At 40.7% G+C, this 25,593-nt stretch overlaps 1 protein-coding gene across 1 annotated transcript in view; it reads right to left on the bottom strand.

Moving 5' to 3' along the window:
- T265_05771 (hypothetical protein) overlaps positions 1 to 25,593 on the bottom strand; it is a gene marked incomplete at both ends in the record, with an annotated part of 29,577 nt that extends 3,984 nt beyond the window's left edge. The window contains 4 exons of the mRNA XM_009170851.1: positions 1,838 to 3,134; positions 7,816 to 8,851; positions 11,972 to 12,018; positions 25,506 to 25,593. Coding sequence (XP_009169115.1) covers positions 1,838 to 3,134; positions 7,816 to 8,784 — 2,266 coding nt within the window. The remainder of the gene's footprint in view (positions 1 to 1,837; positions 3,135 to 7,815; positions 8,852 to 11,971; positions 12,019 to 25,505) is intronic.

Genomic DNA, 25,593 nt, shown 5'->3' with positions numbered 1-25,593 from the left:
GTCTATGCAAGTAAACTTTGAGGAGCACGACATTCAAGGTCAGACCACTCGTTATGTGAATCCAGAAACTCAAACTTCTCACTGATGTCTTCATTCCTTTGATGGCAAACTGAATTTCCGGCTGAGTCGAACAGTGGACACCCTTGAGACAAAAGCTTCCACCCCCTTCTAAAGAAACTCTATCAAATGCGTCATTGGCGCAAGGTTATTTTAAGAGTCAACCGTAAGCAGCTGAGAAAACTTTTATCTTCAGTAAATCCCCTGTTTATTTCTTCACCTTAATCAGTTAATTAGAATAACAGAGATTCAAGCGCTTTATACGGAAGGTCAGCATGGCCTTCCCCAAACTGCACTCTCCACTCATAATTTTTTTTGTTTTTATTGCTTCACGTGAAAAATTTATGAAATTTCTGTGCAAACGTTAGATAATAATCCTTTGATACTCTTGTTGGGACTGATAGTCTTTTTCTATAAATGTATAGCAAAGAGCAGTACATAATTTACTGCACAACCACTGTGAGGAAAATGCGCCTAGACTAGTGCGTTCCTTGGACAGTAATTGTTCGAGTATTGGAATGGCTGTAGAACCCTGGTACGACTAAGTCCTAATCCTGTGAAAAGCATCTAAGGCTCGGGACATTACTAGTTGACCCTGAGAGTCTTACCGTGTAAGATGAAACACATTTTTCGTTGCCATGACCCTAACGTAGCTGTCGTCAACAAACAATCGCATACGGGTTAGTAAAAATTGATCATTTATTTCCACCTGCTAACTAAATTACATCCGGAATGAAAGAGCATCGGTAACGGTTAGGTTACCCGTATACATTGGTGGCAAACAGACACGGTACACCAGCTTGCTGAGGCCTGTATGTGTGTGTGAACAGTCAAAAACCAAGAGTTAACACGCCGGGCGAACGGGTCACCAACCAGTACTCATAATATTATTTTGGTTTATGTGCTGTTCACTACTACTATTTGATGTATATATATATATATAGCTATATTCGCTCGGCTGACAACATAATGGAAAATTCCAAAACTATCAACCATTTTCTCATCTAAAATGGGTTTTCAAGAGTGGGAAATCGTCAAGTTCTCAATGGTTACCCACTTAATTCACGTTGAAAAAATTAATTTCAAGTCAAATGAGCTGGTTTCAGGTGAGTGTCGGTAAGTGGATGCTGTATTGAGATATTTAGTACGAGGATGACTGGCAACTTTGGGACGCACTGACTTATTTGATTGAGTCAGCTTGATGCACGACGTGGCTGACGGGCATCCGGCACGGACGTCCCAGTAAATCGTGGTTGAATCACTGGGCGGTCGCACATGTTCGGTGTGGGAAGCTAAATGTAATGCTACATGCTACAAGCTGAAAAGATCGACATTGACACGGGGAACAAAGTCACTTTACAAAGCTTATCAGGCACTCAAGCGGTTTGCATTCATGAATAATGTGCCGAACAACATGGAATGTAAGGGTTGTGTGTATCTAAACAATTTTATCATAGTTCATGGAACACCATGCCTTGATATTCGGAGTACCTTTTTCTTCTGAAGGCGAAAGTTGTATTAATGCTGATCATATTAGTGTGGCATACGTATAAATTCACTGAATCGGCGATTTATTTGTGGGTGAGGTGGGACGGTCTTCCAATGTACAAAGTCACCTATAAAATTGACTATTTACTTCCGGAGACGGAATTTTCAGGCCCATTTTTACGTCCGAGTTAAAACTCGTACTGACTAAATAGTATCAGCTGCCCATGGAACATCTGGAATGTCGAAAAGCGATGCGTTCTTTCATGGAATTAAGCGTACGAATCCAACTTACTTTCTATTGAAGGTGATTTGTTGAGTGATTCCACAATGGAATCGTTTTGAATCTCCACGGGAACAGAGTCCTTCTTTGTTGATAATTGCGTCAATGAGGCGTTGGGTCCCCGTTCAAGCGGAGCCAAATTGTTTTTTGTCTTTTCCGCAGAGGGACGCGACAAATCCGTTTCATGTTTCACAGCATGTTGACTGGTGGCCCACTTTAAATTAGCTGATATTTCGTTAGGCGATTCCGTTTCTTTATCGTCTCCTCGAGAGGTTTCGCTCCGAATATCAACATAGCATGTCCTATTGTTTTGAAGGAGCAGCGTCTCGATTGATCGGTTTGCTGTGTCTAGTGCCATGTCTTCCACTATCGCAGCATCGCTTCTTTCAGGACAACCTGCTCGTGATCGATTAACACTCCGAGACTTTCGAGCTAAATAATTAGATGTCCCACCACGAGGCTTCAGCGCATTTAATGGTCTTCGAAGTGTTGCATTATCGTTCACACTTTCCAGGGCGTGTTTTGATGTTGGGGGTCGCAGCGTACTGGGACAGAAACCACCTTGAGCCACTTGTTTTATATTCTCGTTTGAGCTGCTTCGTTTAACCGGCGTTCTGCAGTGTAGCCTTTGAGATTCTGGTCGATTATTTGTATGCACGACAACTCCAGCGATTCCTTGTTCCCAGTCATACATATCACTTGGCTGTACTCCATTGTCTTTTAACCAGGAGTGGAGGACATCTGCAAGCCCCTTGTAATCTGGTTTACTTTTGTAATCGAGAGATGATAAATGTGACGTCCACTTGTTAGTGACAACATGTGGCAGTCCCGATTTTATCGCAAGTTCTTTATTATCCATAGCTAACTTCATCTGGCCAACAAGCTCCTTATCGCGAATACGTCGCCACGGCAATTGTCCGGCGACGAATTCAACCATGACGTAAAAAAGGGACCAGATATCATCACGTCGGCCCAAATCGCGATGTTCATGTGCATTGACCGAGGCGTAGCGTACGGTTCCACGGAATCCTGCAACTGGGCGAGGGTTGCGTACCTCTGTGCCTGGACCATTCACTGTATATGGACGGGCCAAGCCAAAATCAACAACCACCACCTGTAAGTGACCTGGCAAACTGCTGTTCCTTGAACGCTGCACAGTAAAATTGGAGGGCTTTACATCTCTGTGCAAGAAGCCGGCCTCATGAAGAGTGCGCAAGGCATCCAAACACTGTATCACAATTCGTAGAGCAGTGCTCAGAGAAAAATTGGAGTTTGGTGCTAGCCTTCTAAGTTCAGCTAAATTCTTGCCCTGTAATTGAGAAAAAGGAGAAGCCTTGTTGAGGAATCTGCTTGCACGTATACTTGGAGCATTCGCTGAGCTCCTGAAAAACATCCGAATGTTCGTTTTGTGAAAAAACCGAAGGTATTTTGACGTGCCTTTATTTTAAAAAAGGAATTCCCTCGCAGTCCAATTGGTTTGAAGGGTAGCCATGTACTTTCAGGAAATAGAAGTTATTACCGAAACAACTGACAAAACGAAAAAAGAGGTTGTACGACGCTTCCAGAATGTGCAATGAAGTACTCGCCTCCTTACAAATTTGTTCAGCGCCTGACCGACCACTGTGTAAGTACCTCACTAGAGTACATTTTTTATATTAAAAAAAAACAAGAAAAGCCATTGTACCCACCTGAAAAATTATTTCATTTGACAATCAAAACTTGTGAAGTTTCTTTTGCCCCTCTAAATGACCGTTTACCTGAAATACTTCTGACCACCTGTGGGGAGAGTTAGAGGCCGCTCGTGTCAAAATATAGTGTAGCCTATATATCACCAATATTAGGATATTTTTGCTGTAGGAGGTATTGACTATAAACCCTAATTTGCATCTCAACGGAGCAAAAGCCGATTAATGTACAGTCCCCTGAGAGAACGGTTTCTGGAATGTTGAATTCAACGTACAGACCTGATTTGGAAGAAATTCCTTCGAAATGTCATTGTTTGGACCACAGTTAACTGAGCACCGTAGGTTGCTCCCATTTGACTACGTAAATAAGGCATCTACGTTCGGCGGAGCAGACTGCAATTGTGCAGTTCAAGGCTACTGAGATTTAGTCTTTCGATTTACTATCGGTAAGTTTTTTTCACCTGCTGAAGAAAATAGTACAGGTCAAGCCGAAGCAACCACCTAGTTGAAATTTAGAACATTTGATCAAGTCAGAAGTTCTTCCGCCCAAATGTGAAAGATTTCACACTGATGTCTCTCAACCCCGTTCTCATCTTTATCGGGAGCAAAACTTTATAAATCAGCCTCAGTAACCAAGTTACATAGCAACCGGAGGGATTTAGATTGATATTTCTCCGTTTATAGCAAACTTACTAAACCATAAACTTCATCATTATTATCAGCTGTAAAACGGTTACTTGACATGCAGTGAATACCACGTCCGGTCATTTGATACTACAACATTGGTCGATGGAAGCTGCATGTATTCAGTCACACCAGAACCCTAAATGCCCGCACCTAAGTGTTACCTTCTGTTTTCTATTAGCAAAGAAGATAGACTTTGAAATGCAGCGATTCACAAGACTCAATGACTCAATGCAGTGCATTGATAAGGCCTTTTTTCCTAGTTCAGTCTTTTGCAATTGTCCGGTGAATATCGCCCATCCACCGGCTTTGAGGTTCCTCAGTACTGACATGCATAGCTGAATGGAATTTTTTTCCGACTGCTGGTTCTTCTAGGAATCATGAACATGGATGATTTAACAAAGCCCCATTAGGTGGTGGTCGACGACCAATACGTTGAACTTCCAGATTCAACGGGTTTATTAAAGTGGGATGAGTTCAAAGCCATGAGAGCTGAGCTATTTACTGGATGTCATGAGGATGTTACGCCATGTTTACAAGGGCTGTTGTACCAAGGAAGCAAGAATAAACGCCATGGTTTTATCATCCAGATGGTTTCCAACATCGGGCAGTGGTACGTTTCATCCACTGATTCAGGTCTCAATGTAGGTTAAACGTAAAACAGCACTTTGAGATACGGCGTTGTATAACTGTATATCTGCATATCTGCGCGTAAAACGTGTTGACTTAAAACATCTGCCCATCTTTTACACTACTGTTGGATTACTTATCATTCAGCCTAAATGTTTCCAGAAGACTTTTACAGCTTTTTCTAATTGCTACCTCCAAAAAATATATACCCTGATAGACGACCGATGGAGTAAAAAAAGTTTAAACTCCTTGTCAGGCAAGTCTCGCTACTGTTACTTTGAAGAACAGGAAATTTTTCTGGATCTGACGCCGAAATGAAATAAACTTCGTGTTCGAAACAACACTGGAGGTTTTTTTGCCGCGCGTGCTAAGCACTTAGAAAATAGTGGGGTCGAAAAAGAGAGTACTCTTATCACCTAGATGGGTATCGGGAAAATCAGAACTGGAGACAGTGATCAACCAACCGGACCATCAAAACAGCGACCAATCAATCGGAACCAACCACCAACCACTTGACTTCTGCAAAATGAAATCGCAACATGAGAACTTTTGGGAACTACCGCAACAGATCTTCAGTGAATAGTTCAATTAGTTCAGTCAGCATAATGTAGTTAAAATATCAATGGTTTACGGGAACTAGTATTTCATCCTGATGAACAGTGTGCATCACAAGTTCAAACCAACAAGTTACGAGCTTTCACATACTGCGGACGCCCGTTTTATAAACTGAAGATTTTATCCATTATTGACTACTTATACCGAAAGTGGAAGGTTCGATTTACATACTGGGCATTCTCAGAGTAATGGCTAATTAATTTTTCCAGGGCATTTGGTCATAGCACGTCCGATCTTTCAACGCTCACAGAAGCTTGGCATCCACCTGGGTGAGGCGTTTGTTGATTAGGTCGCCGGTAAGTGCATGGTTTATCAAGTCAACAGTTCCTGGAATACACTGATAAAAATAATCATGATTAGTACCGAGTACAGTCAAAATATTCCTCAGTTCTTCGAATTTTGTAACATTGTTGCGCGGTGATGGGCGCGAAATGATTATTTGCCATCATTATCGCTGACAACGACATTAATTTCAAATGAACATGAATGTGACTTTCAACATCACCAGTTGCAACGATAATGTTTAGCCGCCGAAACACCATGTTAAATTGCTAATTGATGGGGAATAAAGCAAACACGAACTGGGCCCAGTGCTAGCTCGTGGAGTGCATCAGAGTTGCACACACCCAAAGCTCACCATTTTGCACCACTGTGCATTTGTGTATTTTTGAATGAACTCATAGACGGTGTCAATCTGCCGGCTAATCTGATCGTCCAACGGAGTGAGCATGGCTTTGACAGCTCTAATCGGGTCTTCCGATTTCCCCCTGGGCCCGATTAGACCCTTTTCGCGCAAAAGCTTGGGGGATTGTTTTTATCGCTCGTTTCGTTGAATGGTCACGTTATTTTTTGTTAAATGTAAACCAGTTTGAAATGGATCTTTTGAATTGCGAGGACAAATGATTTGAATAGGCCGTAGGCTATATGTATTTTTTCGTTAATTTTGCTCATTTGTCACAAGCAGAAAGGGAATCGTAGTTTGTCAAATTTATTTGAATGTCCAGGAAACAGTTTAATACCTGAAGCAAGTACTAATGTTCCTTTCAACCACGGCATGCTGCAGTCTATGGAAAAAACCTTCGGACTTTAGAGCATATTCACTTGATCACATTAGTCGATAAACTACCCAATCACTAACCCAAATATTCAGAACCACAAATTGTTTATTACCCGTGCCATAAAACCCAGATAACTCTGGAGCATCAGTTAAGTGTGCATATTCTTAAACACCCACACAAACGTGCATTTTCAAGACTCAGTGCACCAGTGAAACGGTGAACGGGACTAGAAGAAGACAGGCTAAAGCAAACAAATATGCGCGCCATCGAATATTCTATGTTGACCTAGTTGCGTGTCACAAGTAAATGGATTGTGTATGCTAGCACTGTCAGCCGCCCTTAGCAATGAGCTGCACAGCAAATCTGAAGTATTTCATCGGACAAATTGAGCGGCGAAAAAATCCACATTCATCTATGAGATAAATGTGCCTGTCATCCTTTTAGATCAGTGTCTAGTCATTTCGGGCTATCAAGAAGTAGTCACAAGTGTATATTTCTGTGGAATTTCAGTCCTAGTAGACAGTGTTAGTGACAGTTCAGCGAAGATATTAGTACGCAATCTTCGGAACATGCTGCCATGATAATACCATGATAATAACTCTGTTTGAAATGAGCTACAAGTGTGTTTGAGGAGTTGACTGCGTAGTTGATCTATGTCTATTACTGTGGAACGAAGAAAGCTTTATTCAAGCTATCGAATAGTGAACATTTTTAAGACAAAAATTGGGACTATCAATGATGATAGCACTCAGTTCACTTTTTGAAAAAAATCCTCGTTAACCGTCTGGGTGAGAAGAACTTTTCTTCTTGGATAACTAAGAACGCAATAGAGTATGTCCTACTGTCTTGTTTCGTTAAATGCTTCCCACAACAATTGCGATACTTTCTCCAAAGAGTCTCCTCCGAATGAGGTGACTATATGACAGGATCCAATGCAGTTAGACTTACAAGTTGGGCAGAGGTCGAAGGTCTTATCACAAAACTTCTTTGTTCAAGTCGATTACTCAGTGGTATTGGGAGCTAATCAATTCCACACCCAGCTTAGATGTACGCCACGAATAACAACCATAGCAACCCTCACTCAAAACGGAACTTCACCACTGTACATTCTTGACGATTTACTTGAAAAAGGCCCAGCTTTGAAACGAAAGCCAAACGAGGGGAGGAAGTTTCATTTTAGTCCACCAGAAATTTCGAAGATACCTTCGACACTAGTGACCAGAGTTAATACAGATCTTGCTGGACGTAAAAGAATGATTTGAAAATGACCTTGGTAAATTGTCAGACAGCATTCTGCCGTTAAATCGGTATAACTCACCTGCAGTGTCATAACCATATAGTTGAACCGAGTATTCTTCCCGCATCCAAAAAGCTGACAAACATTTGATTTGCCCTGCAGCCGTCGGAGAACGGCAACTTCCATCCGCAGAACCTGACGAGCTTGTCTGTTTGATTCTACTTTGATGGCTACGCGATAGTCTGCCGCTTCCGCAAAAGTTGAAATGCCTGAATCGCTAGAAGCACAATGCTCATAGTGCCGAATGTTCGATAGGTATGAATTATTCCTGTTCAGCGATACACCACATCTCCAGCAATGAGCAGTAGTACCCTTTGGTTTGAAAGACTTTGGAGATTTACTCGAAATTTGTCCGTTTTCATTGACTGATCCCTCGGCTGGACTGTAACCTGACTCACCCACTTTCGTAGATGGCGCCCCGGGATGCAGTTCTTGGTCAAATTGTGACACCCGAAGTTGCTGAGACGATAAGGATCCGTATGTTGTTACTCCTGCTGAGTTTATTCTCACGGGCTGGCTAGGGACCTCCGAAGAAAAAGGTTGTAATCCCACACCGCTGTCTTGTTCATTCTGTGTTAGGTCTGCAAGCTCAGTATGCAAGCCATTTCTAATTTTCTCATCACATCTCAAGGCGCAAGTACTACAGAACGTGGGCCTTCCAAGTCTCGAAAGAGATTCGTTGCTGTCCGGCGTTGTAGGAACTTCATGTTGAAACTTAGTATCCACTGCTTCGTATATTTCTCCAAACCCTCCACCGCCGAGCTTCCGAACAACGCGCCAGCGGTCTTTTATCAGATCACCAGGCGCCAGTAAATCCTTAATGAGAGTACTTGTAGACATTAGCTCACCAGCTAGCTTGCTTCCTTGTGATGGAGAGCAGCCTTGTACCGTTGCCTTGTGATCCCCTCCTGGGTCTTTCAAATATCTAGTACCTCTGTTAATTTGACAGTTCCCATCTGGAACGACGGATTTGTCTCCACGCATATTCATCAACTTTGAAGCCGGAAGTACGATGGGGTTTTCTTGCCTCTCCAAAATAAATCTTTGCAGCCTGCAACTGCAATGAATATTTCAAAACAGATGGCAAACGAGTTCAGCCGTTTTATCAGCCCAGATTGAAGCTTAAAAGCAAGCTTTTACTGTATTTAGAGCATATTGTACAACAAGTCGCACAGTAAAGAAAACGATACTCACATATACACAATAAAATGCAAAAAGATAAGCTAAAAGATATCGAATTGCTGTTTTGCTTAAACAGCCTCATAGCGAAGACTGACTAGTTGAGCCTTAAAACATGGATGTTTGGCACCTAATTTAAGGTGTTTTCTGCGACAATCAGACCACTGGTTTACAACATTACTGGATTTACCTACTCAGGACTAATAGAGTACAACTATACGTCTAAAGCCGGGCAGGTCATTAGATGCATTTTCTTGAGAGTTAACGATCATATATTTAAATAAAGCTTAACATAATTTACTTTCGCACGTTACCGGAACGTACTTGGCTTGATTTGATAATTAATAAGTGTGCTTTTATAAAAAAATATATTCTGGTGTGTAATAGATGTATTTCAGTGCATGCTTCAATGTGCCATAATTCTGATTAGGCCACGTTAAGAACTGAAAGTTAGGACATCTGTTTGACCACTAGTTAATTCAGCCGAAGAAAAGGCCTAAATTGACTAGCGTTAGGAACACCATCGTCGGCCTTTGCACTCACTTGTTTACGTTATAAACCACATAGAAAGAATTTTTCAAACACGTTGTTGATTTACATAAACTTCTCTGGTAATTCAATGTGGTAGTTTATTCTTTTCAAGTAATCGAATGTAAAACAATGTTTAAAGCACGCTGCATTTAATTTCCTTGCGCAGTGCTGCTCGGGTTGACTTAACTCGTATTACGTCCATTTTTTGTTCACAAATGAGCGATCATGCTCTTCACTAGTACCAACAGAAGGCCGATAGACTTACATTAATATTTGTTATTCAGAATACTCATGACGTTGTTTCGTCGCCATTTGTCATGGTGGCTCCATTCGAGCATGACTAGCATGACTAGAATCTCATCGTCAGCTGATCGCTACCCGGCGTGCGAATTTTACGACCGTTTTACTGGTTAGCTGGAGTTGAGCCGAACTTCTCTCATGTTTGGCAGTCTTCTTATTAGACTCGACTCTTTTTTACTGTAGCTTACACTAATTGACCATGACAAAAACCAAACTTCATTCTGATGGAGATTAAGGATGCTACTTTTACACATCGTACTCAGATTTGAACTATGGGGCTTGACCACCACTTCTGAGTTTAGCAGTATTCTAGTAAACGTCACGGCCCTTTATCCACTGTACAGTGTTGAAGAATTTTAATAATTCCAGGTTCCAAACATAAATTATTATGATTGCGTAAGATGCACTAAACTGTTTGCCGCTTTGCTGGATACTAGGAAGAAACGCTACCGATGAGAAAAACACAACAATGAGGTTCATCGCTTTTAATGTCTCCCCTTGTGTTTGTCTGAACTGGAGTTCACCACATGAACCGTGTTCTTCAAACTTATACTCGTCTCTGAAGTAAGCATCACGTAATCTCCTTATTGTGGCAAGCGTTGAGGGGTTTTCCAATCTACAAACCACAGGACTCAGTTTCATTACTCCATTCATAAGGTCGTTTCACCCAGGTGCTTTCAGTCAACTTTTTCCCCTCATAATCATCAATATGACAACGCGCTTCTGATCAATGCTAAACAAAAATTTCCTTTCTCACATTCAAATCACAAAGTAGAAGACGCGATGGCCCTATTCAAATAGTGGGTGCATTGCATTTTTTCTCCTGGCAAGGTTATGAACCTACCTATGACCTACCTCTGAAAAATCCTTGTAACATAGTGAACCTGCTGATTTGAGTGAGCAGTGATGTTTGAAATGACTTATTCTCAGCTCCACATTAAACTTAAACTTAATTTAACCTAATTTAGATTAATTCAGTTTAAAGTGGCTTGAAACAGTGAATACGTAGATCGTTGCGTTCCACTGGACACAATAACCTTAGGGTTGAAGCCCTAACTTGTATGACACGCGTCACTCATTTTACAGGACCTGAATGGGTATCTGTCTGATGGATTAGGGTGCAAAACGTGATAGTTTGATCAACAAAGTAATGAATTCCTATTCCTTACCTTGTGTTTTCAAAGTATCATTATACTTTTTGCTCATGGTCTTCTGGTGCTTTCAGGACTACTTTTAATTATTTTTTCCGCTATTAGACAAGAAAAAGACCATTGTAGGTAGTTGAATAAATGATATCATGGCCGAGAATTCGTCAGGCTTGAGCCTAGAGACCGTCCGTTTAACTTTCTAATTGGTGTCATCTAACTTTGTTAATAATCTTTCATAGTGTTGTATGCCATTTAACTCGACCACAGTACTCGGATAAAAAATGCTCAATCCGTCAGCAGCGTATTGCTACGCGTACTCATTACAATCTATGCACAAAAAGTATCAATAACAACCGAGCTTGTGGTTCGAGATTTCTTAACGCAACTCAGTTTTTAAAATAGGCCTAGCGGACGGACAGCGGTGAGTTATGTGAATATGCTACGTCTAACTGTCATTGTGACCCCCAGCACTATATCCCATAGATTCGTAGTTGCATTGTAGATGCAAGTGAATGTCAATCAAGCGACGTGGTAACACACCAACTCGGTCATTCTGTAGACAATGTGCACTAATTTCGACAGCCCGGTTTTGACAGTTTCGTGTCTGTTAAGATGTCATGACATCAAGTAAGGCCCATGCGAAGAATGCGATCTACTGTCTATCAAGATTGGTTAGGGGAGCCGTGAACCGTAGGACTAAGTCGATCAATCGTGAGATTATGATGTCTAGTACAATCACACATTTGCACAGACACCTATGGATGTCCAATGGAATGAAGGAGGCTGTAACCTAAGTCCCTGAGTACCACTTTTTACCACTCGCTGGTATGTTCCTTGTGAACAAATGGACGTAAGAAAACTTCCGCTTTCATTTGGCTCAATAGTTTTAGGCAGTTTAAAACTATCCAGACAAGAGTACTGTGTTCAGAAACCAGGAAGATACCAGTACAATAAAAGCAAATTTTTTCGTCTCAAATGAGGGTAACAATGACGAAATGGAAACCGAGTAAAAAACCTACTCAAATTGATCCCAAAAGATATTTCGGGTCACGGATCAGACATCTTTCTGCAAAGAAAAACGTAAATTAATTGAAACAAGTGCGAATGGCTCAAAAGCCCATGGGATAAGTAACATCATCAGAAATTAGCCTTGAGCATACAAAGTTTATTGTATGAGGCACTGTATAGGAGCACCTCTTGGTGCAAAATGAGTTCAGATGTTTCGGAATATCGTGGTTATTAACAAACAAATGAATACACGAATATATCAAGTCTGAAAACGACAGTGTACATTATCATTCGTTTGGGTGAGAACCATTGAGCATATCCATAAAAAGCACAGTTATGGCCACTAAATCTTTGCTTCGTGGTGTACAATGAGCTCTAGTAGATATAGAACACAAAATAACTTAATTTACTTCCGGACACTGTAGCCCATACCGTGAACCATTAGACACATTTGCCGTATCATAAAACAACGTTGATGAAGCACTAAATTCCACCACCAGTTTTGAAGAGTAACATTTTAAATCAATGGATGCAACCGGACTTCCTTCCAAAAAGCCAATGTGGGAGCACCTTTTTAACCCACTAAGGACAGGAAATTGTTTACTGTATTTCTGACCATCGAATAATTCACAGAAAAATATTGCAATACGCCCTAAATCTTAGCCTATACGTTTGAAGACTCGTAATATTTTCATCGCTTTATAAAAACTGGTGTTAATAGTCAGTTTCGCAGGAATCAATCCGTGTACTTCCAGTACTTCAGGCTTCTGATTTCAAAGTGTACAACACTGGAATTAAATGGCGATGAATACTAAACAACTGTCTTGCTGCCTAGTTCCCGACCAGGAGGATGGACATACTTGAAAAACCCGTTCCATCTTCAATATTGCTGTCCTGGAAGTAGGTATGCTGGTGCGGCTACTCACTGTTACACTTTGAGCTAGCGAGGCAGTCTTAACGGCTGCAAGAGAGTACGCATCTAATTCACAGTACAACCACTAACCATACTGGTCACACGATCCAGACAATTTCACTGAGGTAGAACATACATTATCAATGTCTCCACTTTATCTAGCACGGATACACGGTTTCCACCGATGGGAACCTAACTTCGTTGCTATCGTGAGTGCAGATCAGCAGAATTTTGATTCAGTGTTTGGACAACCTGTTTTTGCTTCACAGTGTACGTGCCATTGCTTGACCCAACAAGCACATGTTTTACCCCTTTGTTCTTAGGACAACCCACGGTAAGCATTCCCAACTCATGACTGAGGTTTGAGTGCAGTTCAGCCATATTTAAACCAACGCTGTTTAGCCGACGTCGTTGCACAGCCATGTCTTGGGTTCTGTTCCCACTTGTTTCAATTCCCTCATGAAAATGTCGTATCAGTACCATATTTGGAGAGAAACCATTTGAATCTCGTCCCAGTTGTTTATTCCACGTAATGGGAACCGATCTGTGAGCTGTGAGCAACCGTGCTCTTATTTTTATCAGCCTTACACATTAAGCGAATAATCCTTTTGTCGGAGCAGTGATTCTTTCGCCTGATTTTTAGGTATTTTAAAGTTCTTGTCACTGTTGTCGGTGGTAAGGTATATTCAGTAGACAATCCTCCAAAGGCAATCTCGATGTTGAACCGAAGATTATTGGTGCTCTAGATTTCATTTGAATTTTGGTTGCACACGCTCACACGATGCAAACCAGCCACCCTCCATTATTCGTTCAAGGAGACCAAGTAAGATTAGTGATTTGACCGTAGTTCTTAGAAATTTGCGGAGTTTCAACTGTCATACCAAATGCTGGTTTCACTCCCTAATGGGTCCCATTTCACCTGAGACGGATAATTCTGGATCACTTTATGATATATTGGACTAATATTTTGCAGAATCGATGGAGTGGATTTTCCTCAGGATTTCACTCAGGCTTACATCGGATCAATGGTTTTCATAGTTTTGGTCTCTAACACCAAATAAGCTAACCGTATGAGCATAAGGATAATATATTTCTGAGTTCACTGTTTACGGACATCACCGCACACAACCAATCGATAAAAGATGGCGTTATGCAGTCGTCCCAGTTTTGTGCTTAGGTGCATCAAAACAAAAACTCAACTGTCTGACCTTTCCAACCAACTGAAGCAAAAATCATTCGTCACTAATATGATACTAGAAATATTAGGCCTTTTTATTCAGCAGTAAGGTATGGCCTGAGCTCGCACAACAAGTTTTTCATGACTTTTATCTGCGAAAGCCCTATTCACAGCGAAGCTCTTGTGTCAATTTATGAATGCACAATCTCCAAACCTTAGTTTCCATCCAAGAATAAGAGGTGGAAACGCAAGATCATAATATAGCAAACTCAACGGGTTTTAAGCGAGTCAGCTTTCAAAAAAGGTCAGAAATCAAACAAAAGGAATAGTGCGTTTGTTGCAGCTGTAGCTTGTGTATTCTATTATGAAAACTCCGAAATAGTTTGATTCAAAAATTACATAACTATCCCTTTGACCTGCCAAGCAGCCATAACAGGCAGAGTATCCGACATGTTTTTGGACTGAGTCTTCTAAGTTTGCTTTATCAGCCATTCATATTTGAAGCATTGATCCAGTGACATTTTACAGAATGTCAATAAAGCAATTAACCCCGCAAAGCACAAAGGGCATTGGTTTTGACATGAGAGTAAGCATAATTATTTTCTGTCACCGTTCCTCTAATGTCACCTTTCCTCACCTTTCCTTTAATGTCACACCAGATTCGAATGTCTATTTCGTCAACAAACGAAAACCAGAGTAACCAACTTGTAACTTCTACTATCGAAGGACAACTAACTTTAGTTTCTAAGGCGTGTTCATTTTCGTGATCTACTTCCGGTAGGAGAGTCAAAGTTTAATGTTTTCTTGCCTATCAGTCTTGAGTCAAATGTGGCCGAAAGAGAAGATCACTTTGTGTAGTACACCATACGAAGTTGTGTGTCAGTTACTGTTTCTACCTTTCGACTTAAGGTGTTTTGGCTTTCTAAGTATAAGCTTTCAATCATGCACTTAAAGAAAAAGCAAAAAGCGGCCGATTCAGGCTCCGTTTTTCTTGCGGAGATGTGTGCAAAATTAATAGTGCTGACGGAAGCTAAAAGGAACCAAGTCTTTTTGCGATATACGTGATGATGGAGGGCTGACTAGAAAGGATGACGAAGGTCCCACTGACCACCCTCTAAAATTTGTAACCTTAAATATTAGACCAGAGCTCCTTGAACCCCACGAGCTATGAAACCATATATTGGGGACAATGAAAGCCATTTGTAATCTGCAGAAGATAAGCTAAACCATGATACCACAAGTGTACTCCTTCCGGTGATCCATCAGTCAGACTTGATACTAACTGCTTGAAGTGGAGAAAAGAAAGTGGCAGTGAAATTTCGCTAACCTGGTTTTCGTTTAGTTACTGTCAGACATTTTAAAATACCTTCACTTTTTTGAAAACATGGTCAACTTTAAATGAAATACCCTTAAGTACTTTGTATTGCGCTGCGTTTTCACCTACACTGTCATTTTTACTTCGCTGTTGAAAACCAGGACTGAAAGCAAAGCCAGGACTATTTTTTTCCAAATTATAGAGTTCTCTGTGTTTTACTTTGTTGCCCCTGAGCGTATAAAAACAATGGGAAAAGTTGAAAGTAATGACGAAAATCATCATGCTACTTGCAAATCCGCCGGACGTGCAAGGACTATGGTAATGCGTGATTAGTAATATGTTTAGATCCTGTTTACCACGAAAAACAAGAATAGAGTAATGAGACGTCCTATCAAAGACCTGGAAACGTAAACGGAATATATTGCGGAACACCTGATTCTCTTAGGCCATAACTAAGCGTCTTCAAGGCTCTAATCAAACATCCACTCAGTACTTCGTCACGAATCCGATCGACGCAGAGCTTTACTTTGGAAAAGTAGCTTTTCTACTGTTACTGTTGGGAGGCCTTGACTGTACCTAGTTCAGAGTAGAGCTACAACTATTTGTGACGAAACCTGCTCGTCATCTGCAGTTACAGACAAAACCATGTAAAACTGATTTGAGCAGCAAGGCTCATTCATTGACAGCGGATAGTCCGCACTAAAGTAGCCCCTTATTACTATCTATTATTCTTAATTAATAGACAGGAAAGAGACAAAGTATCTACCAACCGCGTCGTAAGCGATCAAAACAAACCACTGTCCATTAGCCTGTTCGTGTTTAGAGTTGGTTGAGCTAATACTGTTACCACACTTTTCCTCGTTCGGCTTGATACATATAGACTGAGGAGAAGCCACAGTTTGAGGGTTTGCCTTAATTTGTGCTCGAAACTTATTGCATTCAGAGGAACTGCTCGGACAATAATGCAGGGAACACAAAATTCGACATCCTCAAAAAGAAATTTTGGAATTCTAGCGACCAAATATGACTAAAATTGCAAATGCATGGTTATACTAACAAGTTACCTACAGAATCGTAAGATTGATATCATTACATGAAGGCCACAATTTGGTCTTTCCACGTAACAAAATCAATCAAAACCTGCGCCCACTTATTGTCTTTTGAAGGAAGCTTGAAATTTTGTCCAAATATCCTAAACAAACTGGATACTTTCCAGGTATATCGAGTTCGTGTTCTGGGCATTCCCGTCACCCGGACAGCTTGTTGTGAGCTAGATTGATGGTCAAACATCACATCCTTCAGCGGACGATTTGTAACGAAATGGCCTCGCAGATTTGCAGTCCGGAGCAACTAATCCGGTTACCTTTGATTCTGCACATTAGGATATTCTCATAGTTTGTCTCATATATGTGGGTTCGTGTTAACTTATCAGTCTCTGGCATGTCTATGAAGAAGTGTCATCAACGTGCGCTGCAGCGTCTAAGTAATATGTTTCGCCATAGTTACGTAAACGTCAGCTGTCTAGCTGAAACTCACGCTCAAAGTTTTTCCACTCTCCAATACCTTTTATCAACTTTAAACACACCGGAGGAGCCAGAAGACTATCATGTAAGAAGGCCATTCTAAGTGGATAAAACCAGGAGTCCCGATTTCAGAAAGAAAGAAGCTAAAGTATGTCAGTTCGTAGCTGAGCTTCAGTCTACTTTGCGGCCAAACTGCACGAAACGGCTGTTTCTTCCATGTTTGAGATCATCTGCGACGTACTACTAACGTAAATTTGATTGTATACAAACTAACAGTTTTCTAGACAGAAAGTTGAGCACAGTTAATCAGCTGCTCGTGGCCGATTCGTAGTATGAAAAACTCTCAAACCCATTCATCAAGGAGCCTGTTATTGAATGAGACAATCATCAGATTACGTGGTGCAAAGTACAACACGGAAAGCATAAATGCACGTGACGGAGACGATTGGCCAATCAGCTATTAACCAGCCATAGTGTTCTTAAGCCTATACTGGAACTTGAGGTATTCTATAAGTTCGTGAAATGCGGGAAGTGTGAACTTCTCTCAAGCTGATATCCGTCCATTTAGGCTGGTTGTCACTTTTTGGAGCACCGGTGGGATCAAACTACTCCTTCTCCAGTTCAGTGAAATGGCACGAGCTCATGTGCTGTCAAATAATTTACAAGAATTATATTCAGTGCAACCGACATAAGAGACCCCCAGCTTTCCACAATAGTGAAATAATAACGCGCCAAACAAATTGCCAACTATCTGCTCAATTACTCTGTGCTGATATCAATCTACGTAAAAGGTGGCTAAATCACGAGACTAGGAACATTTTCCATGACCTGAGTTGCACCCAGAGTGCTTGTTTTGCTCATATCCAAAGTGTTAACGCTGTTCACACCAGCGGTTACCTGAGATAGCTCACAGATTCCGGTTTTATCGCTTCTCATTATGTTTTCATTGCGTTTCCCCATGTTTAACTGTTGTTTGATCGAAACAAACAGCAAGCAACAATTCGGAGCAATGCGGTCCCCTTATCCTACCATTCTTACTTAACAACAAGGAGGAAATTATGTACACTATTAGCTTTGATTATAATTTATCCTATTCACAATCCGTTTTGCTGAAAAGATCACATTTGGCCGGTTTCCTCAGCATACCATCTACGAGCATAAGCAACACTTCCTTCTTGGTGTTGTCTGGTCCAAAAAGAAACAAGTTTCACACAATGCTATAAAAAGACGTTCTGATTTACACGGATTTAACTAAACCTAGGGGCGATGAGGCGGATTTGCTGTCGGGTATTTTGTTTTACTCGTAACCCTTTCATTGTAAGCTCTGTAAGGGCATCTCGTATAACAGCGCATTGGCGGTTGCCCGTATTTTTACTTTTCAGATTAGCGTAACTTGGCTGTGTCGCCCTGAGCTACGGGCAAAATAAGAGCACAGCTGATAATGTTGGTCTGAATACTACCCAAGTCGAACAGCAGTGTTTCGATATATATTACCTATGTTTATACATACATTTATTAACAACCTATTCGGTGTATACCCCTGTTATAGACCCGTGGGCTCAATGCTTGACAGCTTCAGGAAACCACCAGAACCGCTCAACAAAAACAAATAGTAAGGTTGATGTAGAAGTCAGATGTGGGCAAGCAGGTATAAAACTAAATGATGTTCCATCGCATCCCAATGAACGTCTACAGAGATGCTTATTTTATTATTTTTATTATTTGTTATTATTTTATAATTATTATTTTATTATATTAGTATATTATTTTATTGCTTTTGCAGAAGCTTGACTGTGCTACTTTATTCCGTTTCCGCAACCCACCTAAACGTTTTTCACGTTTTTTTGCATTTATTCTCATTATTCTTATCATTATCAGTCATCCGTTGCCAGTACCTTTGAAAAACTGCAAGATACGAACTCAACAAGACACAGCTTTAACCCATAGGAGTTTTCAATTCGTCCATGCTCCGGCCACCCCAGACAGAAGACCATTGGATAGAAAGTGTAGCGATACACCAAATGGCACCTAAGAGTGATAAATTTGTTGATGCCAGGTTAAGAAACTAGTGGAGAGGTACCGGCATGTCTACCCTATAAATAAATAAATAACATTATACCCTTCCTAAACCACGGGTTCCGTATTGCCATAACCAATAATGTTGGAGCCGACACTGACGCACCACATTCAAGCGACCTCAAATATCTTACTTCAAAAAGGTCAAAATCGAGGTAACAAGCGCTAGACTGCCAACCTAAGCTCAAACTAACGTTTTGAATACTCAAAGTAATTTGAAACACGGCTCACAAAGGGGAAAAACAACCAGGCTACATGGGATACAGGTTGCTTGGATGTGCCTAATTGACCAAAACCTCAAATGTTGCATTTATTCACCAGCTCAAAATTGTTGTGCCAAGGCTTGTTGTTTTATCTGGTCTCGATTACTTTTCTTGGTGGACACTTACTTAGTGACAGTGTCGCGGAATATGACTAGCTCTGACGCGTTACTTGGTAATTAGTCCATTTCTAACCCTTGAAAGCAACAGTTCAATGCCGTAAAAATTCTCACATTTTAGTGTCAGATCGCTCTACATTGACTCTATATTTGTGGGACGCACATTCTACTCACGGCAGCCTCTGAATGTTATATGGCCAAAAGTCTTTTTGCTTTCCGTTGACAATTCTAGCTTAATTTCTCTCTGTCTTACAGTGCACGCTGCTCATTGCGTTTTGAAGCATCGGGTCACTGGTACAGGTCAAGCAATAAGGTATGTTTGTTCACTCTGTCTATAAATTTTTGTCATCCACAGACGCACAGTTAAAGTTGAGCTGGTGTTAAGTTAAAGTCGCACTTGCTCAACATTGAGAACTTTACACTTCTATATATGAACACCGGGCAATTTATCCTGCTACATGCACGCAACGAGTCCTCCCTGGGATAGAAATTGTGGTATATTGCGTCTACCAGCATTGGCACATCAGTCTGCCATTCATCATATTCATTTGTCCTGTCTAGATCGACAAACTATTCTTTAGAGAGAAGACCCCTCCTTGTAATAATTATCCTGGCTGGTATAGGTAGTAATTTTGTAACTTTTTACGCTGAATTCAGCTGTTGTGACACCACCAAGCGGGCAGTATTACTTGCACTGCGAACTTTTAAAGACAATCGGTCCTGTGCGTAAAAAGCAGGACGTTACTGATTTAGTGGTATCCATGCCAAATAACCTGTGATGCATGGTGACTGGTGGGAATTAAGAACAACTCTTGTGACTGCTACTTAAAGGCTTTCAGGTTTTAGCGGGCTGCGTTAGAGCATGAATAGTTTGTAGGCACTGCATACTCAAGCAGTGAGAGACAGATTCAGTTGGATAAGAATTGCTTTTTGAATACACGATTAAACGTCATAAAGCCAGAAAGATTACTCTTCTTTATATGTGGCCAAAACCTCATTTCTGCCATGAAATGCAGCTTACTTTCCCCAAGTACGTTATCCATCCACAGTTGCAATGGTTTCAGGTGACAGCATAAGTTTTTTCCCCCAGTGGACTCAAGCTTCGTTAACCGGAGGGGTTGATTTTGGCAAATAAAAAATTTCGCCAAATAACAGTATACGGTCTTTGGAAGTAACAGTGTCTATCGAGCTGCTCGGAGTTTCTGTACCGACTGTCCCACTAGCCCAGTAAAAGTTGTTTTGGGGGAAGCTGGACGACACAGAACAATATAATACCATAGAAAAACTGCAGAAAAAAATGGTTCCTCAGCGGCTGTCCATAACTTATTTCTGCGCACCGCCTTTCACATGGCGGACACGTAAAACGTACGCCAGAAGCTAGTGGTTGACCATATTTTGTGAACTTTTTCTTCTTAACCCGTCCTATTTTGTTATTGATAGAATCTTGGGGTTATTATTCATTAGAGGCAAAGCAGTAAAGGACTACACCCTTAGACTAAAGACGTCGCCAAAACACAGATGTGACTTCTTTACCGAATCACAGGTTCTAAAGAGACATCACCCTGCTGGTATCCGACTACGTTAGATTTCACTTATACTTTTGAGTCTAGTGCGAAAGGCCAAGACTCCACGGTATACTCTTCTGACGAGCATTGTACTGAGCCATACAATTCTTCTGGGGGCTATTACCAGGTAATTTTACCAGATTCATTTTGACCAACTTATCGCAGACAGCTTTGTAGCAGAAAAAATTGATCACAAGCCACTTCATTGTTTGACACACCTATTTCGGATCGTCTCCAGATATTTTATTGCTCAGCAAGAGAATACTTTGCCAATAGTCAAAATGCTACCAGCGTCATTACGAGATATCCCTCATTAGGAGCTAAGCTGGTTTGGACAGGACAAAGCAGTGCAGATGGTTCTAGGTGGTGAGCAGTTCAGCCAACTGATAAAATGTCGCTCATTTGCAAATAACATATGCTGATTCAATAAGGTAGATCCTTGGTGGCACTACTGTCATGTGTACTTGTGTGCGTTTTATAAGCCTCTTTGTCCAAGCGTTATTGACTCGTCTAGATTTAAGTTGCCAAGTAACGCGAAAGCAGAGCACAGATTGTCTCATTGTATAACTATTAGTGACTCACTCGGGTTCAACCAGGAACAACGAGTTGTGTTCATCCTTGACCAGTAAAACAACCACAGCTTGTGCTATTTCTTGCCGCAGACTGATCCGCCATACACTTTCTGTGGGTGGTGTAGTCAGACAGCTGTTTGTTATACGATAAGTCGGTCCGGTGACAAAGTGATAGTTGATTAGTGCGATGCCTAGACAGCCATTCGACATGCAACATGGAGACCTGCTTCTTAGAATCATTTAATAAACCTATCAAAGGTTTCGCCGAACCCTTTACCTATCGTGCCTACTTTGGTCACAAACCCAACATGACAATCACCTGAATGTTATGTGACCACGAAAATTGTTTTCATACCAGTTTTTCTAACCATCATAGATCACTCCTTTGAGTAATAAGCCACTGAATCCGTACTGAGGATGAATAAATATATATAGATACATTTAGCAATATATTTAGCTATCTGCAAATTCACTTCTGTGCTTACGAGCTAACGTAGCAATTTTTGAGTGAAATGGCGTGCAAGGGGTTGGTACTTTGTGGATCACTTTAAGTTCTCGCATGAAAAATCTCAAGGTAGAAAGTAGTTTTGATTTATTGAGTTGGACCCTCGATACAAATGAGTGGAATTTAGGTTCAAGACTAAACAGTATCTTAGTGCCAAAATTTAATTTTTTCCCATTCTCTGCAGGGTTTTGTCATGAACGTTTCAATGTTTTACCTGCAAACCTAGAATTCCTGTCTCGTCTAGTCTGAAAACCAAAACAGGAAGTGAATAGAGGCTGGGGCTTTCTAGTTGAAAACAATGAAACTAATGCTCCAAAGCCGTCCAGGAACTTTTTTTATCCTTGCGATAATAAGTGTTTCGGAAAGGATGAACTGTGAGTTTGGGGTAAAAAAACCACCGTTAATTTATTGTTATATTGCGTAAGTAAAACAATTTTCGGTAATGAAGACGGCGTGTTGTTTCCATGTAGTGTAAGCAGTGACGGGTATCTCAGTAGTCGGTGCTATGCTCATTGTAATCTCTACCGCATGTTATTCAAATCGCAGACAAAACTTGATGAGCAATGTTCACTAATGATTTGAAAATTTGGTCCGTTATTCTCAGTAAAGCTGGTCATAATGTGACGCAGTTCGAAATTTGAAGAAAAATTCCTAAAAGATGGCATCATTTTATCCCACACACTCAAAAAGTTTAGTGAACTTTTTTATTCATCTTGGCTTGTTATAATTTTGGTACTTGTTTACTCTCCCTACCCATATGCATATAGTTGCTTCTAGTTGGTATCCCAGCTTCTCAGAACCAGCTTGCGTGACTATCCATGTTACCTGCCCAAATTTCTATGCAACAAATGATTTTCATGGTAAATGTGATTTTAGAAAGTGTTCCTACATTTCATTTGATCATATCAGATCAGAAACTGGAAAACGTCATGCTCCAGGAAGAAAAATAGATCAACTGCTATAAAGGTGAAAATGGCTTCAGAGTAGGAGGTTTTCTCCACACAAATATAGTAAGTTTGTGTATGATATATTTTCAGATATGTTAGTTCTACTATTTTCAGTAACTCCAACACTAACAGTAGCTCTAATAGAAGAATATCCCCAATGAGAAGTGAGCTTTCCCAGCTGTTGAATTTGGAATCTGTGGCAAAATCTTCACTTTTCTCGAAATCGTTGTCTTTTCAGCATCCCCAAGGGGCTGTACAAACTTTTCTGTTATGAGTACTTAGAGAATAGGTCTTTATTATATGAACGTTTTTGAAACCATCTGTGGATTTTTGACAGGAATTCTATCGCAATTTGCGGCGGATGCAGCGAGGAGCTGCCTGGGTCTGTAGTCATTCATAATTTTTTCCTGCTCACTTTTTTCGTTGGCTGAATAGGTTTTCCAGTTCCCACAAAACAATGACTTGATTTGGTCTTTGATATAAAATGAGATTAGAAATTACTTTTCCGTGCCTGCTTAGGAATTACACATGTAATCCTTAATCCATTTCAAAACACGCATTTTTTATGAATTATGAGAAAAATGCTAGCAAAAATTAATGTTGCGCCCCAGTTTTAAACGTCCACGAAAAAGTCATTAACAGGAAGTCCATTTGCTTGTCTTAAGGGAAGTGGTTTGTCAACAAAGTGGTAAGCTGCGGCTTTATGTCGCACTGATTAACACTGCGGCGTCTGATTTAAAGACAAGACACCGTCTTGAAATACAGCTTGCACAATGGAAGTAGATAAGATATGCAAGGTTTTCCGAAGCCAAATCTTTAGCAAATAAACTCATGAAAACTCAAACGTTAAGCTTTTGGATCACTGAAGTCAATTTTACCCGCAATGCTTCCCAGTAAACACAGTGCCACCGGTGGCTAACGGTGGTCAAATTTGGCTAGCTTTGCCACTGATTTTGTTGCTGAATACAAGCCAAACGCAACATGTGTTGCACAAAAACCTTCTGAAAACAAATGTAACAGGATAATCTGGATACTGGAGCTCTATTTACGAAGTAATTTTTGAAACCGATTAACTATATCACGAAATTTTTGGGTTGCCACCTTTGGCCGCTTTTAGCTACCGGTGGAGCCATCGGTGGCAAGCGTAACATGCCACCTCAATTTGCCTCCTGTTGCCACCGGTGGTGCAGCGGTGACGTGTTTATTGGTTTGTTATATTCATGCACCTCCTGACAAAAGCAGCGAATTGTCAGACTAACGCAACACAACTCTAGGAATTGGATACCAGAGCCAAATGTAAGGACAAATTTACAAATTTACAACAATAATTTACACCACACTAGACTTAATAAAGCCCGCCCGCGTAAGTCAGTCATAAATGTCACGACTGCTACGGTATCTACTACAAAGCAAATGGAGGCTGATACAGCAATGTACACATTTGAGGCCATGAAAGCTGCTGTTTTAGCTTCATATTGCACTAAATGGTGTGCCAAAAGCGATGCTGTTTCATGCATCTCCATTACAAATTTCCTGATCCTCAAGACCTTACACTGTCACGCACCAAACTGCCCAAATTTGCCTTGACATTGCTTCAGAATACGACCGAATTCTGGGTTGCCTTGTAATGTACCAAATAAAAACAGGTAAAGATTAGGCAACGATTTAAGGAATTTCCCCGAAAACCACAAATACAGTTTTTGTGGTTTTTACCAACGCAAAACTTGCAGGCAAGCATCATAGGTGACAACAGTGAGCGAGATCACTGATAGGATTGACCTAGACCCCTCCAAAGAGCAACATGACTGGTTGAAGATTCGAATCGAAGTGGATTAACTTGTTTAGATGTGAAATAATGTTCTTTGCACTCTCAAAGGCTGCATTTTCAGCTAAAGAAGCACATTTTGCAAATAAACAAGTCCACGTATGGACGCCAGAAAGTGTGCATACTTTCACATCCGTAGAAAGATCCGCACAGGAATATTCTAGTTTAATTAGACGTTTTTTAAAATAAAAAATAGTAAGAGGCACTATAAAACTGTGATAATTAGTAACTTCAACAATACAATCTACTCGAATTCAGTTTGCCCACAGGCCAGTTGTACTTCTACGTGCATTCAAATGTTCTTCCTCAATAGTGCGTCAGCGGCTTTCAAAATCCTCCATATCATATACGTGCATTCATGTGCAGAACGCTGGGGATGTGCGGAATATAGTTGTGTATAACAAGAGTTACGCTTCACAGAACAGTGCAAATGCTGCTAGAATCTTGTGTATTGGTTACAGAATATAGAGCACGGAAATAGAATACGGTTTATGAAGGCACCTTCTTGATAGTACCACCTACCTAGAGTTTACCTGATTATCCCTCAGCAAATAGTACAAAGGATGTACCACTGCCAAAATGTTAAAAAATGGTAAAAATTTCCTTGCTTCAGAATCATAGTATAGGTGTACGCCCTCCAACTTTTAGGTTGTCACTTATCCGAAACTCGCTGTAATGACCGACTTCACCAGAATAATTCGCCAACAAGTGTAAACTCATCATGTATATCATAGAGCTCCACGCTTACCAAGTTTTCGCTGTTCATTACTACTTCGGTTTTCATCTAGCAGCTATCATGCGCGAAAGGTTGTCATGCTTTAATTAGTCGCAGTGGC

Source organism: Opisthorchis viverrini (genome assembly GCF_000715545.1).
Source record: "Opisthorchis viverrini unplaced genomic scaffold opera_v5_106, whole genome shotgun sequence".
Taxonomy (NCBI): domain Eukaryota; kingdom Metazoa; phylum Platyhelminthes; class Trematoda; order Opisthorchiida; family Opisthorchiidae; genus Opisthorchis; species Opisthorchis viverrini.
This window is presented reverse-complemented; position numbering and strand designations above follow the sequence as displayed.